Source organism: Sphaeramia orbicularis, chromosome 16 (assembly GCF_902148855.1).
Source record: "Sphaeramia orbicularis chromosome 16, fSphaOr1.1, whole genome shotgun sequence".
Classification (NCBI taxonomy): Eukaryota; Metazoa; Chordata; class Actinopteri; order Kurtiformes; family Apogonidae; genus Sphaeramia; species Sphaeramia orbicularis.
In genome coordinates this window covers 31,269,506-31,288,840 of record NC_043972.1, presented here as the reverse complement: position 1 = coordinate 31,288,840, position 19,335 = coordinate 31,269,506, and the positions used below count along the sequence as shown (strand labels likewise).

At 38.3% G+C, this 19,335-nt stretch overlaps 1 protein-coding gene across 1 annotated transcript in view; it reads right to left on the bottom strand.

Moving 5' to 3' along the window:
• The window catches only part of znf804b (zinc finger protein 804B), a 63,868-nt gene extending 48,219 nt beyond the window's left edge, over nt 1-15,649 (bottom strand). Inside the window, exon 1 of the mRNA XM_030158396.1 lies at nt 15,556-15,649. Within this exon, the coding sequence (XP_030014256.1) occupies nt 15,556-15,649 (94 nt within the window). The remainder of the gene's footprint in view (nt 1-15,555) is intronic.
• Nucleotides 15,650-19,335: the final 3,686 nt, after the last annotated feature.

The window sequence follows — 19,335 nt, the reverse complement described above, 5'->3', positions numbered from 1 at the left end:
AACAGCATGAGACAATATATTTTTGAATCCTGATTGAATTACACTGTTATTTACACATAGGATGCTTGTCAATTTCAAAGATAATTTTACAAGTCAACAATGTTGCAGTTTGTAATTACAATGTTAAATAAACTATCAGACTGTAAAAAGGCATAAATAAAAAGACTGAGACTGATGAGGATGTCCCTGGAGCGTCAATATGACCAAACTGTAGTTATTTCCAACCTTATTTTTTCACCTTGCTCTCAGCAATTGAGGTAAATTGGGCCAAGGCAGTTTTTGTTGTGCTGTTGCAGACTTGTATCATACGCATAGAGGAATGAATTTCATCAAACTGTCAATGTTTCTTTACTATCTTTGTCACAAACAGCAATTCTGTCTTCTAAAGTTATCTATTGAACTGACAAAGACCATTTGTGTAAATGGTGACTTGACTACAACTTCATGGTGAATCATCAGAATAGTTGGATGTAGCCTACATGTTGTCAGGGTTAGGAAATGTGGTGGGGTGCGGGTGTCATACAGTGTGATGTAATGGTAATGTTGTATATGGTCACATTCTCTCTTAGGCTGCATCTGAGTTTTCTCTAGAGTCTAACTCCATCACAGATTTTGGCTTCACTTTTACATTGTGGGAGGAAGTGTTGTCATGTCATTCATCTTCATATACAGTCTATGGCTCTACCTAGTGCTGTTACAGTTAGTTATGACTTCATGCTTGAGCAGCATAGGTACAGGCTTAGTGTGAAGGTAGAAGGAACAGGAAATGAGAAATTGTCAAATCTGGTGCTTGAAGACAGGCCACTGAAGAATAAGACTCAGATAGCCTCAGCTCTGTATATGACTATGTGTACAGCATAAAGCATAAATATATGACAAAATGTCAGACGTGGGCCTGTCAGATCTCACAACCAAGCTGTCGATGTGAACGTAATCTCCTGGGCGGTGGTCAATTAGTCACTCTCTGGTAAAGTGCTGTGATGTGTCTTTGATATACGGACAGTGTATGAGATCTGAACCCTCCTGGTCCTGCAGTAGAAGTGAAATACTGTCAGGGACAGATGTACTGTGAAAGATAGGGATCATTAAGGTGTGCTGCTCTGCTAACACTATTAATGAGACTGCAATTCCCACGGCTACATATGCGGAATATGTATTTTAAGATTTATGCTTGTGTATATTTTTCTTTTAGTTTGTGTCTGTACACATTTGCATGGACTCTCTCTGCCGCACTGGGGTGCAGTGGCAATTCAAGATGTAGTTTTAATACAAGCCGACAGCAATTCATTTCATATAACTCAAAATCTGCTCTTCCGACTTTTTTGTTTTGCACCGGGTCCCCATTGCAGCCCTCTACCCTCTCTTGGCTTCCTCGCCGGAAGCTAATCAGAATATGCTGTATTTTGCTTTGGATGAAAGTAATGGACCTTAGAGTTAGCACCAAAACACACAAGTCTCTGTTCAGAATAGATGACATCAGTCTCTAGTGTCTGTGTATGTGTGTCTGGGTGTGTGTTTGCATATGCATCCGTCACCTTTCTGGTTGGTTGTGTGCATTTGTGTCCCATTGTGTCTTTTTAATAGTGTGCCATGAGCCATTATAGCCTCCATCACTCCCGTACTTGTGCGGCATTGTGAAGCCTTATTCAAAATTCTATTCACTGGGTCGAAAGGTACCTCTGCATCTGGGTACCGGAAAGCATATGAGCATGTTTCTCTTGTTTGTGACAGCAGAAAGTTGCTTGGACGGGCAGTTAGCTTATTTATTGGAATATCAGTGGTGCTGTGTAAATAATAGATAAGGTCTGTTGATGGGGTCTCTGGTTTGTTCCCAGAGGACAATGGCGAACACTCTGTCCTCAGCCAATTTTAGTCAAACAGAGGAGAACGCTCAAGAGTCCTCTCATCTAAAGTTATTGTACGTCACAGCAACGACGGTCAAGATGAAACATGCTGTTAGAGCCACACCCGAAAAGGAGAGGAGAGGAGAGGAGAGGAGAGGAGAGGAGAGGAGAGGAGAGGAGAGGAGAGGAGAGGAGAGGAGAGGAGAGGAGAGGAGAGGAGAGGAGAGGAGAGGAGGAAGTTTGATATTTTATTTCGATTTTATTTGTATCACATCTTTCCATTTATGATTTAAGTTCAGTTTGAGTCTGTTTTCTGTTTGCACATTTTTTCCTATTGAGAAGGTTCAAATAGTTTAGTTTCAATTTTGTTTTTATCACATCTTCCAAGAAAGTGGTGTGATCTCTGCTGTTTGTCAGTCCATCTGTCCATTCATCTGTCAGCAACACTCTGCAAAAACTATCACACTGATTTTCAGAAACTTGAAGGAAGGCTAGAACATGGGCCAGGGATGATCTATAAAAAGGCGTGGAAGCTTTGGAGAGGTGGAACGGGTTTGAACTTCCTTTAGAGCAGGAGAATTTAGAATTCGTTATGGTAGTTAAAGATCTGTGGATAGCTTTTAGGGGGGATCTAATTGCAGAAATTACATGGAATAGTCATAGTTATGTTTTCATTACTGTTAATTTTGAATAGAAGAATTGTTATGTTTTGATTAATTTAGATGAGATACTTAGATGGGCTGTGCTACCTTTCAGGATGAACTGTCATCACCTGTTATGTTTAAGTATAGACCGGAGGGATTATCAACTGGTATAAACACCATTAACACTGATTTTTTAAAATTTATTCATTTATTTTCAGTCTACGATAACTCTCTGGTATCCAGGTGCGCCTTTTAGGCACACTTTGCACATCGTGTTAAAAAACTTCATATTATTTTACACAATTTAAATAAGGTTAGAATTCAAAAGTTGTTCATTTTTGCATGATCTTTAAAATTCTTGCCACCAACTAAAATTTGCACATTGTAAACAAAAGAAAATTACAAGACTAGCATCTGTCTCCCAAGTGTGCCTAAAACGCACTGTTTCTTCCATTTGATATGTATGATTAGGGCTGACCTTGATTTACAAAAATAAAATCAAACTAGAGCAGAAAAATAAATCAATATATAATATTTAATAGTTTGATTTATAGCTGTGCATTTTTTGCACACTTAGTGCAGATGCTGGTATATATAGTGCAGATGCTGGTATTTTTGAACATTTGACCTAGCGCCAAAAATAATAATGCAAATTAACCGATGTTGCTGTTAATCATTGACATATGCCAGGCTGCAAAAATCAAATAATATGTGATCCATTTTTTATGTAGTATATTGAAAAAAAAAAAGTATTTTGGGGGGTTTTTTACATCCAAAAAAAATGGTTTGTTTACATTACAAACATGACATTTAAAGGGTTAAAAAATGTGACAATTATTGAGTATTTGGTATTTTTATTTACAGCTCATGTTGATGACATAGAAGAAAGTGTAAAAGAATTAAAAACAAAGTGTATGAAATTTTTTTTGACATTATTCCACAAGTGTGCGAAAAATGCACACTTGGTGCTTAGTAAGGGCCTTGCTGGACGGAATACCGGAGGGTTAATGGAGGGTGAGGGTTGTGCTTCCTGCAACTTCAGTGTCACTAAATACCACACACTGAAATGAGCCAAAGAAGAAGACCTGACTGACTTTTAATACTAGAATCTGAAAAACACAGAATGAATGAAAGCTCAACATCACATATGATTAAAAATAACACTGTTCATTAGATCCCATACTGCGGAGATAGAAGCTGATTTGGAGAAACCCTTATCTGGTCTGGCTCACTGCCCCTCTGGTCTTGGCTGTCATCCACACTGAACATCGCGTTGCGGGGTCAGAGGAAGTGAGGTCATGTGAATCATGAAAGCAGTTAAAGATCCACTTGGCAGCAAATGGCGAATTCACCACTGAAGGTCAGACATACATCAACTTACAGACGGAGATAGGTGTTCAACTGGGGCAGCGGGAGATAGGGGGAGAAGGAGACAGGGGGGTATGAATGAGATAAACATCTTCCATCTTTCACTCCATTGTTTTTTTTTAAACAGAAAGGAAAGTGTGAGTGCGACATAAGGCCCATCTTTGCTCACAGTAACATATAGCCCACCAGGAGAGCTTTATAGTGTTGTTCTTGTGCTTGAAAGCAGAGATGCCAAACAGATAAACCACATCTTCCTCCCTATTTATTTCATCCTCTCTTCCTCATCCTACTGCACACTCACAAACACACACCTTTTCAATCTGGACAAGAGCCAGATTTGCCCAAGAATTAAACATGGCCATGTGTCTGTGGATCCGCCCTCTGAGTTATCCTAGTGGTGAGAGCTTCTGGAGCCAGAGGACCAGTACAGTGACCCATCTTAGCCAGCTTTAATCTAATCAGTCTCCTCAACTTCCTAATAGGCTGCTTTCCCAGTCTGCTCTACTGGGACTGTTGGTGCCTTTATCTGTTGTGTGGCTGTTTAGTATTTGAGGGTCAAGAAACTGCCTTGCTTTCTGTACAAAAGACCAGCAACACATTACATCCAGGCCCACTGTGATTAATGTGCTGTGTATATGCAGTTGTGTGTTTGTCCTATGCACAAATGTGTGTGTGTGTGTGTGTGTGTGTGTGCCTGTATGTACAGTACGTGTGTGTGTGTGCTTGTTTTAATGTGCTTGGCTGGGTCTATCAGCTAGACCTTAATCTAATCTGGTAGCCAGGCCTGCTATGGTGACCTGTAATGATTTAGAGCTGACCCCAGTTCTCTAACTCAATACACGCTTTCCTGCTCAGCTGTAGCATGCATATATGTGTGTGTGTCTGTGTGTGTAGGAGTAAGATTGTTTATATGTCAATACAAGCCCATTAATATGTGGACAGTGTGTTGTGTCATGATGCCACCTTGACTTTGCCCCTGCACACAATCATTCTTTGACCCCCTGATCCACTCACAGCCATCAGTGCAACAGCCCCACACACACACACACCCACACACACACACACACACACGCACACACACACACACACACACACACACACACACACACACACACGCACACACACACACACACACACACACACACACAGTACACTTTCATGCATTTAAGGAGCTTTACATCGACTCATCTAACCCTAAGCTGGGATTCAACGTCTATTAACTAATAGATTTTCTGTTTTCCTTTCGGTAGATTACCTTAAGCTTTTATGTTCACCTTTCAGAATGTAACCCTAACATATAACAAGACAAGTCCCTTAAATATACATATTTGCTTTGTCAGGACCACCTTTATGTCCCACAATTTGAGCTGCATGTTTGCACAATGCAAGAAAAACACTCAAACATTCCTCTTTTTCTCCCCACACCTTTCTTTATCTTTATTTCTTTCTCTCTGTCTTTCTTTTTCTCTTTGACCTTCAGTTTGAGTTTATGAGAGTAACCTCCAATCCTATAAACAAGCCACAGTCTGCCCCCCTCCCTCGACACACACACACACACACAATAGTTATTGGATTCATAACTGGGAGACTCCTATCCTCCTGCTCTCTGTGCAAGATGAGAGGTGTTGAAATGAAATTCTCCTGCAGAAAAGCTCTGCTCTTACCTGGGATTTAGAAAATCTCTCGCAGGTCTCTCTCACTTGCACACACACACACACACACACACACACACACACACACACACACATATACACATGCCCTAAGGGTAGAGGAGGCTATACATTGAAAGAGAGGAAAAGTGAGTGAAAAATAAGCAGACTGAGCGAATGAGTCGGAGAGACAGAAAGGGATTACAACGGTCTATGCCGGGAATGGTAGTGGGATGACAGGAAGGGGAAGAGGAGGAATGAAAGTGCTCAGAAAGACATGAGCAAACCCGAGTTTCAGACAAAATTGATCTATCTATCTTTGAGACTGATGAGAAGAGGATGAGGTGGTCAGGAGTGGTCAATGGATCCAGAGAAAAACAAAAGAAATACCTTGCTATTTCTTTACACACATATATATATATAAAAGTATAAAAGTTTATATATATAAAAGTTTTACTAGGACATTTTTTCTACAAGTATCGCAGAGTTAAGAAGCTTGAAGTCAAATCACAACACTTGGGTGAAGCAAAGACTTCCATATCCAGAAAAAAAACTCATCTTGTCAACCTCCAACCGTAAAAAAAAAATCTGTGAAAGTGACATAAATATGAATTACAGAAGCCATTATTACAGCTATACAATGAATAACCACGGTAAGTACTCCCCAGAGGAGTTTGCTTTGGTTATATTGAGAACTGTGATAACACGCTGAACCTCTCTATTTCCAGCCTGGAGCAATTAAACAGCTCTCATGACTGCAGCCATAAAACATCCCCTGTCTTTAATAAGTCCTCTTCCCTGTGTTGTTAAGCAGTCATTATGTCTGAAAATGATTTTTGTTGATGTAGTGGGTACGGTTAAAAAAAAATGCAGTTGGATGAATCCTGCAAATGGTTTCATAAAGTCTGTGTTTTAATTATGTCAGAGTAGGGAGAAGAGAGATGGGGTCTCAGTGGCCCTCTTGCTCTCCCTTGCTATCAGTCTATCTTTTAATTATCCACTACTCCTGTATGGAAAGCACAGGGTTGGTATGGAAAGGCAGAGATAGCAGGGGTGTGCATTCCTTCATCAGCTGCCTGCTAGAAGTGGGATGATTGAGTCCTCTCAGGGTTTTTCCCCCACCCCTCCACACACATACACTACACACACTGACTTTCTCTTTCATGTCTCTAACGTACTGCTATAGATTATTCATCTAATGTCTCCCTTTGTTGTTCTAAAAGAGTCTCTTAAACTCTTGTCTCCTCTCCATCTCCCTTTACATGCACTTAATAACTCCTTCTCTACAGCATACCGTATACTAACTGTGAGATATTGAAATTCATTGTATAGAGGGGGAATAAAACAGCCCATTTAGAAACACTGACGTTCGTTTTCATTAGTGGGAGGAGGTACTGGTCTATGTCAGACCAGAAGAAACAGCCAGTGTCAAGAAGAAGAAGAAGCAGTGATCAGGGCCAGGACAGAAGAGGAATACAGGATGGCTGCTCCAAATGCATTTTATAGACAGGTGAGTAGCTGTAACAGTAATGCTTTGGAGGAAAGCATTATGAAATATATCACTGTACCGCAAGACATTTTTAATAGCTTTCTATTTACCTTGACCCATGAGCCACACAGCTTATTCAATGAATTCCTGTCTTGGTGAAGAGTATGAGTACATTATAAATGACAAGATGCTTCTTCTTGAAGCAAATTATGTAAACTGTACACAACAGCTCCCAGTTTTTTGACAACTGAGACACTGAAATCCCAACTGACAATTTTGCAACAATTACATTTTTTCCATTGAAAGTTTATCTCAGAAAATTCAGCTTCTGACATTTATTACTGTGCTGGCAATTTAACACTATTCATTATTATTCGTTTTTATTACCTTTATGTATGTGAATTGAGATTGCTTTCGTTTATCCTTATCTGAGTAGGTTTTCAGCTGGTAAGAGTTATAGTTTTTATTACCCCTCGAGCGAAGGGTAAAGTAATTGTTTTGTTGTCTGTCCATTCAACGCCATAATTGTATTATCTGAAGAATGCATTGAGATATCGGCACCGAATGTATACTGTGGATGCATCTTGGCATGGAGCAGAAGCCTGTTGAAAATGGGTGACCTTGACCTACTTTTTCAAGGTCAAATGGCCTTGTGCAGTTACAATATCTCAGTACTTTCAAATATAAATATGTATGTAATAAGTTTTCCACAAAGGCAATCTAATCTAAATTATAGGGCAGTAACTTTCAACAGAATCTTACACTGTATTTGGCCGAGGGGGATTAAAGTGCACAGCATGTTATGTTTAATCTTGTTGATGTTTTTAGAGCGACCTGCCCGTGACAAAGGCTCCTTCCACATTAATGCCTTTCTTTTAAAAACACCCATCACTGTCTACACAAAGGCAAAGTCTCAGAATTAATTTTTAAACAATCTGACATGCTTGAAACACTCACCCTATGACTGGGGGGGGCTGATGACACGGCTGGACATAGGAATTATCACACTTTTTATGTATAACAGCTCGCCTGCTGCGAATGTTGCTGGTGGTATCATGATAAAAAGCCAACTTTAAGTGCACAACAGCTGCAAGCAAACACAACAAGAACAGAAACAGCTCTAATTCAGTGTCCATGTTGATTTAACAGCTGGTGGTCAAGGTTGATGTCTGGTTTTCTTCCTGAGAGGATCAGAGACAAGGGAGTGTTGAAGTGGGGGGCAATGAATCTCTGGTGTGTGTCTCTGTTTTTGTCTTAAGTTTTAAACCAAGACGCTGTCAGAATCATTCCATAAAGCTTCTGTTTTAGTGATCATAAAACACTAGAATAAAGTGGATGTTAAGTGCAAACAGAGCAAAAGTTATGTGTTTTAAAATAAAAACCAATTAGTGTGGACACAGCTACAGACACTTTGTGCCTGCCCTATAGTGAGGCTGTTTGAATAATAATATGCCAGACTTTATGCCTTGTGTTCATCTGTAAAAAGCAGGTCATGATTGTTCTAAATTCTCTGTTTGACTCAACTTTTTTGTCTTTTGTCTGTGCGGACTTGAGTGCAACTCATTTACATTCATCTGTCCCATATACATATGTAGAAGACTGCAATAAAAGAACAAGAGAAACATTGTGTTCACTTAGACTTCATTTTATCTACAGAATTTACACAGTAGTGACCATTTTGATTTTAACTTATACTTTTATACCTTAGATACTATACCAACCATTTCATGTCAGGATGAAATATGATTTAGTTTTACATTACCTATGTGATACGTTGAAAACTGAGCTACATGTAAAAATAAACTGTTTTCTTTTCCTCATGCAAATTACTTTAAGTTTTGATGAATGTTTCTGTTCTAATAAACTACTAGATGACCTTACCCTGGCTTTATATTTTAATGTTTTGTCCTTTCTTTAAGTGTTTTGTGAAGATGCAGCTTGTTTAGTTAGACCCTGCTGAATGTTCCTCCAGCATGCTGTATCAAAAGCTTTTCAGTAAACATCTTTTTTGTGTTTAATGGTGGGTGAGTATGTTTTTATCTGCATATGTGTGTGTGTGTGTGTGTGTGTGTGTTTGACTACATGTGTGCTTGTGTGTTTACTGTAATCTCTAATCTATAATTAATCATTGTCACTGTCCCAGAATTTGAGCTTTTTGTCTTGCAAATGTGAGTACCTACCCTGCCATCCCTTCCTCTCTCTTGCGCTCCGTCTCTAGCTCTATCCTTCCCTTTCTTTCCCATGGGGAGTGTTTATTTTAGGAACCTGATGTTCTCTGACAGCTTTCACACATTTCTCCATGGCATTAATGCTAAGAGAGGCACAAATGCACATACTCACACACACACATAAGGAAAACATTTACACCTACATACATAAAGGAATATTGAGTCTTTCTAACATCAAAATTTACAGACAGGCCTCAGGACATGTCAGCTGCACTCGTGCAAATTAGCCTCAGGATCGACACAATGAAGTACATAATACAAAATGATCGTCCAAAAGGCACAGTACATTACCACGTACAATACACAACATTACCATACAATCAGACGCTGCACAATACAACACTGCTGAATAGGAAACATCATCATACATTACAATAAAATACTGCACACAATGCATATTTCCTCATCTATTTAGTATTGAGTGCAGTCAGACTGTCTCTGTTAGTGGTTTGCCAGCTCTTATGATATAATATCAAGTCATAGTTTCTGTCATAACATGTCAGACAGAATTATGGCCTACGTCAGACACGACAGACAAGTCATGTTTTGGGAATGGGCTTATGTGTTTACATGCAGTATGTGTATTAAGAGTAAAATGTGTCTGACTTATAGCACAAGCACACATATTATATGTGCAATAACACAAATTCCCAGAATAAGGAGAATGAATGACACTTAAATGTCAATCTATAGCTCTGGAAGTGACAGACTAATTACCACTTGTCTGCTGACACAAAGACGTTCCATCAGCTCTTTCTTTGAATCTCCGTGGTTACCTGACAGGATACGTGACCTGGACAAAGCCAGAGGGATTAGCACCCCTGGGAAGACACACACACACTCATACACACACAAGTCACACAAATCTAAACATTCAGCAATATATTTCAACACTGTTGACACTGACAGTAATGATGGGTAGTTCATTATCTCATTCATTCTCTTATTACAGAGATCATTTTCCTCTGTATGACAACTCTACGTGGCATATGACTATGATGGGCTTGATTATTTTAATGTTGCTCGCTGAAAATTCTTCTCTTTTTCACAGTTAATAGTAGTAGTTACATTCAGGTTTGAGACGCCTCCAAAAAAAAAAAAAAAATCAAATCAAATCAGATTGAAAATTAACTTGAATTTAGTGAAAAACATGGCAATCTTATTTGGTTTAAAAGGATACTGATGAAGACATAGACGCTTTTTGCACTTGGCCGTGGCTCTAGTGATTGTGCATGAGCCCCAAGTGTTGAATATGAAGGTCATCAGCAAGGGTATTCATCGTAATTATACATTTTCTTTTCTGCAAGCCAGTCAGAAAAGTCTATATCTGACCTTTGACAGGTTAGAAGAGGTCACTGCTCTCAGCATGGTCACGCAACAATTAACCTACACATACTGCATACACTGTCTCTTTTTCTTCACTGTTTCTGTCTCTAACACACGAACACATATTCATAAACTGCAAATAATGCAAATTTGAGCTGCGCGTCTCCCTTGCAGCTCCTTTTCTATCTACACTCTTGTAAATGGGGTCAGTTTTATCAAGTGGAATATTTTAGCACAATCATTTGCACATTGTTGGAGATGGATTAGGAGAAAACAGAATCAAATCTAGTGTGTTAAGTAAAGCAATACATATCCCTACTTTCCATCCTTGACACGTACACATTAGGTTTTCATGTATTTAAAGCCTGGAAGTTTGGCTCGAAATAGTAAAAATGCATATTTAACATCAAAGTTGAATAACAATAAAGAGTTGTAACTTTTAGAAGATGTAGTTACAAAAAAAAAAAAAACAGCTTAATTTGCTTTTTACACTGTTTCTCAAGACTATGGGTGATAATCTTGATTAACATCTTGTTCAGTAATAACAATTACTAGAGTCAGATGTCTTAGCAACATCTGAAAGTTAGATACTTCATTTATGGAGAAGATATTCCAAACGGATCCTTAATAATATATTCGTTTGGTGTCCATTTTCTAGTCCATAAGCTGCTAGTGAAACAAGTGTGTATGCGACTCCAACAACAAAATTCACAAATGTCACTAATGTCCACATTCTGTAGCCAGTCAAAACTGTTACTATTTTCTTGTCCTTATGTGTTTGGATTTTTTTTTTCTGGGCTGCCAAGAGTCCTCAAGTCGTTTCACCCACTCCCAGTGGCACAGGTAACAAAGTTTAGTCCTATTCAGCCTGTTATAGCTCTGTCTCATCTCCTTCACCTCTGGGCGTCATGCAAGAACTTTACTTTAATGGAATACAGAGCAAAACACCACCATACTATTGGGTTACATGGTAATGCTAATGCTCCATTTGAGAGACTGATTTGTGGTCAAGATGTTTGCTTGTGTGGTTGCCACATTGGAGACAAAGGTTCAAATCTCACAATGTGTAGGAGGGTTTCACATTTCATCCAGTAAAATAAAGGAGGGCTTCAGTGAAATACTTCAATACAGAGGCTTATGGTGAGCATTTTCAGCTGATGATGAAACAGAAATATGAAGAAAAGTGATCATTTTGCACCTTGTTTAACCCATAAAGACCCAAACATCCACCGGTGACACAAGCCAGCTACAGATATAAACGGTTTAATACCCGTTGATCCACTAATCCTGTTGATACATGTAAATAATTGGTGCAAAATACAGTTATTCATCTTTTCATGGTCATCAGATATAACCCATTTGGACGTTCAGAGGCTCTGTAGTTACCATGGAAACACTGTCATCTTCTTCAACATGAATTCACCAGTAAAACCCATGGAGTTGGATCAATGACAGTGGATGGACACATGTTTTTACATTCAGTTAGCAATATCTTTGCAGAAAAAGTAACTTTTCCTTCATTTTTCTCTATTTTGATATAATTAACATTAAATTTACTCTGAGTATTTATGAACATCTACATGATCTGTGAATTATATATAGGAAAATACATAATTTACACAAAAAATGCAAAATACAGTGGATAATATTATTTTTAAAAATTGCTGATAAATCAGTTAAACAGGTAAAACAAATAGAGAAAAATTTATTCGGGAACTGCCACAAAAGTAACACTGGGTCTTTATGTGTTAACACCATCTGCCACTGCACATAATATATAGCCTAACATTTTATTTAGCTAAATTATCACTCTTTATTTTTAGGACAGCGGACTGTGAACAGCAAAACAGCGAAATGTGATAAAGAAAATTAAAATGTGATAAAGAAGGATAAAAATGCATAAAGATAAAGAAAGATAAAAATGCATTCCTGAGCTGCTTATTGTAACTGTAACTATCGCACCCAACCCAGATTTTGGGTCTGGATCTGGATCCGGAGTATTCCACCACAATAAACCCATTCAAAAACTCTTTCAGTCAACAATCTCCTTTTGCGTGTGTTTCAAAGTCCTACTCACATGAACATCCAACTGCAACTACATGTGGAATATGGCAAGTGTTGACAAAGACATACAGCTTTTTAATGCAAGGTCGGGTCCTCATTTCAGTCATTAAAAATTTAAACTAAAGATTGCCATACAAGAGCACACAGACATAGACACACACACGCACACACACTTGCCAACACCTGCCATTTCAGGTTTGCATACTCTGCATTTTTCACCTAACATTCAGCCAAGGACGAGGACACTGTGTCATGACACCCACAGATTCACACATATGCACACATTATTCATGCTTCAGTTCTTTAAAACGTAATTGCCACAAGTCACTCCTTACTTCTGCTTCTCTCAAAATATACTTCCCTAACCAACAAGGGCATAGACGTGCAGGATCTGAGAAATACATATCGCTCATCAGACTGAAACCCAGCTGTGATCCAAACAGCTGTTTTCTCCGACATCCAGTCTGTCCTGTTGTACATCTGTTTTATAAGGTAAACATATGAAAAATCACTCGTATGTTTTCACATAATCTTGCTCTACTAGACACCATCTCCTTTAACACAAGTCCTTCATTTTCTATTCAAGGTCTGTCAAGCATCATTAACTAATGCACATATTAATTCCCATTCATTTATTAAACATCCTATTCATTAAAAAGTGATGTAAGTACAGTGTGAAATGCTTTACAATTAAAGAGTCACACTTCAGTCAGCAGTGCACACACACACACACACACACACATATACAGAGGGAAGGAAACACAGTTCTGTTCTTTTGTAACAGCTTGGCAGTATATGAATATTAGATGTTACACACAATCACCACTTTATTTATTAATTTATCTACTAAATGTCTGGTTCTTATCACTTCTAGCAAGCCATCTGCTATTTGGAAACACACTGATGAATGAAAGCGTAGGAATGTTCAACACAATAGAACATAATAGAACCACATAGAATGGAATAGAAGTTCAGTTATAGACAGCACAGATTAGTGTAGAAGACAATGAATAATTTCCTTTCCCCATTAAAAACCAATATGACAAGGCGGAATACAGGAGAATCCAGTGTTTCTTATCAGCGCTGACAGTATGTATGTTTGTGTTCTCCACATGGAACCATGAGACATGGAAACACTGGATGAATTACTGGAAGTGTTTTTGCAATTAAGGGAAAAAAATATGAACAAAGCTTGGAAATTAACATCATAATACACTTCACTTCAAGGCAAATCCCTTGAATTCATGTTTGTTTCTGAGTTACTTCATTCCCTGGCAACACTTCGTCAGACAAATGCCCAGATCCACAAACAGAGAAACAGTACACATGCAGGGAGAGAAACACTCAGATATTCACACATTTGTTGTTAGCAGACTTTCTAAATAGAAAAACAGGCATTTTCATCCCAAACATGTCCTGAGAGTTTTGTTGTGTGTAGTGTTTTGGTTTGTGCTTAGAGTTGAGTGCCACTGAATAACTACACCTCACTCCAGCAAACTTACAGTGGTTTGTTTAAAGCTGCTGCAAAGCATAGTTTTAGGAGTCTAAAGAGAGAGAAGCTTGGACTGATAAAATCCACATCAAATGGACAGATACTCACAAAACAAACCACAGTGTGAACTGATGTGCACATACTGTACATATTTCATGGATCACATTCATAACTACAATCTACAAACGATGCTGTTCTGGGGAAAATCACACACTGGATTTGTCAAGTCATGGAGTAATTTCAGATGGTGATACAAACATTTTGAAGTTTTAATAATGCTTAAGATTAAGATTAACCCTTTGATGCATGAATTATCAAAACCTTAGTCATGATTTTTTCCTGTGTTTTATTCCTCTTTAGGCATAAAAAAAAACAAACAATGTGATTGACATTTTTTAAATTAACCTATTTTTTTTATGGCGTTATAAAAATGTCCACTCGACTGGACACCATGTGTTTAATTTTTGAAGCAAAGAAACATGTATTTAAAACACAATATCAGAAAGTGATATACTGTGTGAAAACTAACATTTTTCATGCAGCTAATCTGATGTTTTCTCATATTTCATCATACTCTAATACTAGTTATTACTCACTTCATGGGGATAATACACAAAAAAAAAAAAAAAATAAGAAAACTGTTAATTACAGTCTAATAACAACTAGCAATTGATTTACACTCAAATATGCTACTGCAGATCAGGTTTATCTAGAACAACAAAGTTACAGTAACTTTTTGCAGTGTATGAGATGATGCATAAGTGTCCACTGTGTTGGCGGATATGCAACTAAAACAAAAAAAACCATGAATATATAAGAGAACAGCTGGAGAATAACTGTCTACTGTAGTGACAACTATGCATGAAAAGGCTAAGATTAAGATCCTTTATTGTCAATATACAGTACATTTTACCACACACTGAAATTCAACCTCTGCTTTTAACCCATCTCTAGAACATGCTGGAACACACCACACACTGCAAACTAGGAGCAGCGGGCTTGCCATAGCAGGTGCCCGGTGAGCAAATGGGGGGTTAAGTGCCTTGTTTGGGCCGCCATGGCTCAGGAGGTAGAGTGGGTCGTCCAATAACCAAAGGGTTGGCGGTTCAAATCCTGCTCTATCCTAATCATGTGCTGTTGTATCCTTGGGCAAGACACTTCACCCTCGTTGCCTCCAGCGCTGCTACTCACACTGGTGTATGAATGTGTGGTTGTAGGTGCGGATTGGCAGCCACGCCTCTGTCAGTCTGCCCCAGGGCAGCTGTGGATACATATGTAGTTTACCACCACCAGAGTGTGAATGTGTGAGTGAATGAATAATGGATCCACTGTACGCACTTTGAGTATGCATTCAGAGAAAAGCGCTATATAAATCTAATTCATTATTATTATTGCTCAAGGGCACATCAGCCAACAACTTTTGCTGCCAGTCCCTTTGGTCACACACTGACTCTCCAGCCAACTCTCCAGCCCCCTGGGCCATGGCTGCCCCTCCAAGAAATATTTCCTCAGGAAATGCTTGATACAATTCAGCCGAAAGGCCATCATTTCCAGGTGATTTGTTAAGTTTAAGATTTTTTAATTAAATGAATATAAATATATTTTATTAAATGAATATATTTGACTTTGTGGACCTGTTCTGCATCTGCCTTTGTACTGTGTTCAGTTTCCTTGGCTGCTGTTTATCCCTCAGCTTGACATGAGCATTATCGTCGCAGCACTTGATTTGTCACTGTCAGAAAATTCATCATTTGTCTTTCCGGTCATGACATTTGGAAAAGCGTTATAGCGAATCTACTGAGAAAAGGCTTTGCCCCATGGCTGCCCCCCTAAATTATGTGTTATTAAAACTGTACTTGTAAAGGAAAAAAGCCACTTCTACAAGCTCCTCAAAGCACTGAAACAAGCAATAAATTGGCCAACAGTGATTTAGAAGTGCTTTATTTTTCTAGTCAACTACATCCTTGGGGAAAGTGTTGTATCTATTTACAGAACAGAGCTTTTACTTGAAGTGGAATATTTTCATTAGGATTTTAATGCTTTTACTTTTCAAGTGCTTCACAGTTTTGTTTTGTTTGAACACTGGTGTTGCTCTTGTTGTACATTAACATTACCTCTCTGTAAGCCTAGATGTCAAATTTATTTAAAAAAAAAAAAAAAAAAAATTAGAATGCACTTAAAAATATAACTTTGTTGACATTACTAGAAAATATTATGTATAGTCAACTCATTTGTGTAAATAAATTTAAGTTAAATGGATTTAAACAAATAAGTTTTAGTTATGACCACACCTCTTTTTCTATTGACCATATACATTGTCACCTGCCCATGTATGTCTGGACATGCCAGGCTTTTGGTCAAACAGTCACTGCTATTGGAGTTTAGGTACTTATCATACAAGACACAACTCAAAAAGTTCTAAGCGGCTGTTGGCTATCAATGATTGTTTGTTTCAACCAGAGGAGTGTTTTTTTTACTGTCCAAAACGTTTTGTTTTATTGTCCACCAGTTCCACTGAGCTGCTCCACAGACGTTTTCTCTTAACTAGGCGTCTGTTAGCTGACTTGCTACCTTTCTCAGTGGGGGAGACTGTAAGCCCGGATAAGTTGAGTTAACTTTAGGTATACTCAACTTATCTGGGCTTACAGTGTTGGGTCATGTGTTGATATAGGGCATGATATGATAAATGGTTTTAAAGTATTTCTATGACATACCTTTTGTTGTATCAGTTACGGGAACACACTATAAATGGGGACTCCCATGTACCATCCTCCCATGCCACCATGTAAAACTTTCTAGATCTGCCCCCAAACATCTAGAAAAAAAAGTCTGTATCCAATCCAATCCAATCCAACTTTATTTATAAAGCATTTTAAAATAACCACAGTGGACCAAAGTGCTGTACAGAAGACTAAAAGCACAGTAAAAAATTAATAAAAGCATTAAGAAACAATAAAACCATAAAATCACATTTAACCAAATAAATAAAACAAGTTAAAATATAAAACAGAAACAAAATGTAAACATTGCAAGAGTGTTAAAAAAAGCAGAGGAGAACAGGTGGGTTTTTATTGGCTGTTTATTGCTAAATTAAGTACAGTATACAGGGTGGGGAAGCAAAATTTACAATGAACATTTAGTTGTTTTTTCTCAGCAGGCACTACGTCAATTGTTTTGAAACCAAACATATATTGATGTCATAATCATACCTAACACTATTATCCATACCTTTTCAGAAACTTTTGCCCATATGAGTAATCAGGAAAGCAAACGTCAAAGAGTGTGTGATTTGCTGAATGCACTCGTCACACCAAAGGAGATTTCAAAAATAGTTGGAGTGTCCATAAAGACTGTTTATAATGTAAAGAAGAGAATGACTATGAGCAAAACTATTACGAGAAAGTCTGGAAGATACTATTAAAGAAGAATGGGAGAAGTTGTCACCCCAATATTTGAGGAACACTTGCACAAGTTTCAGGAAGCATGTGAAGGCAGTTGTTGAGAAAGAAGGAGGACACATAGAATAAAAACATTTTCTATTATGTCAATTTTCTTGTGGCAAATAAATTCTCATGACTTTCAATAAACTAATTGGTCATACACTGTCTTTCAATCCCTGCCTCAAAATATTGTAAATTTTGCTTCCCACCCTGTATATGCTTTACATGTTGTAAACAATTTTGATTAAAGCAAATATTGATAACTATACAAGTATTGATAACTATGTGATTAAGTGCATGGCAAGAGAGAGCCAGAGAGACTACCACTGAACACAAGACCTCATTTAACATAGTTACCAGATACTGCTGATCCAACAGGCCTGCTGGCTTCTAATTATTTTTCACCAATCATGGGTCTGTCTGAAGAGCCTCATTTGGACATTGTATCCCAGAAGGCAGTTTGAAAGGAAATGAGAACAAATGGCACTCTCCCTAGTTAGCACATTTCTCCCTTGTTAACAATATATTTGGTTAAAAAAGCACATGGAACAATCACTGTTAATCGCCACGTGACTGTTAAAATGTGTTTAACCTGCATGGTGTCTAACTCACTGTCTTCTTACTTTACACTTCCTGGAGTGAAAAAAAAAATACAGGGCAGGAAAAATTGCACCTCTGATGAGTATGAGGTTTTCATCCTTATAGAATTAGAGTTCTGTGTCAGCTTTTTCCTACCTTGTCAGCTCTTTCACTCGACTGGAGGTATGGCTGAGGAGATGAGGCGAAAAATTCTTTAGGCCTATTTCAGCCTTATAATGGGCTGCCGATTTCCCTGAAGCTACGAAGCAGGAACTGTGTGGATGCATGCTATTTGCAGACCACAGCTGTTTGTCAAAGATATGATTATATGGAATGACACAGATACATCAGAGATTTTAATCTCAGCTCTCTCAGCATGGAAACCAAAATGGCTCTGCTCAATTTCATCCATCTCAGATCACATAAAGAGTGACGTGGGGTGGAAGATGAACGCAAGAAGTTAGATGAGGCAAGAAGATTATCAAAGCTTTATATCCAAGGAGAGGGTAAGATAATTCCATCCAAGCATTGTCTTTGCAGAGATATTTTCAAACCACCTCTGTCCCCTCTCTTTTTGAAAAGGCTGAATTTTGAAGTAAGCAAGGCCGTATAATTCAGCAGCGATGTGTGTCAGACAGAACAGGAAAATCTCTAAATCTGCAGTTTCATGCAGCTCCTCCCTGCCTCTGATTTTATGCCGCTTGGCTTGCCAGATAAGATTCTGAACTTCAAACATGCAGTCAATGCTCATCTTGCTAAAGCAGAGATAGAGGTTGAGCTTCTCTCAGTTCGGACATGTTTCAGTATGGGATGTGGGCCTGCTGTGGAGATGCTGATAAAGGAGCAACGTGTGCACCCTCGCAGCTTCTTTTGCACCGGATTACACATGGAAACTGACACAAACAGGTCTTTACCGGAGCATTCAGAGATGCAAATGCGCAAATACATACGCAGATGAACTCTCCACACTTCATTTATCAGCAGCCCTAAAGCTGCAATTTCATCAAAGACAAACATGTGCAGAAATAGGTTACACTTTCATCCAAACTGTTTCTGATTCTGCTTAAAGTATTTCATAATGAACATCCCAAGACTGTCTGTCTGGAAAGCTGGTAATGGAATATTTATAGAATATTTCTGGGAATACTTGTGGGAAACTCTGGTTGTAACAAGCTTTTTTGTTCTACTGAGGCAACATTTCTGCTCATAAGT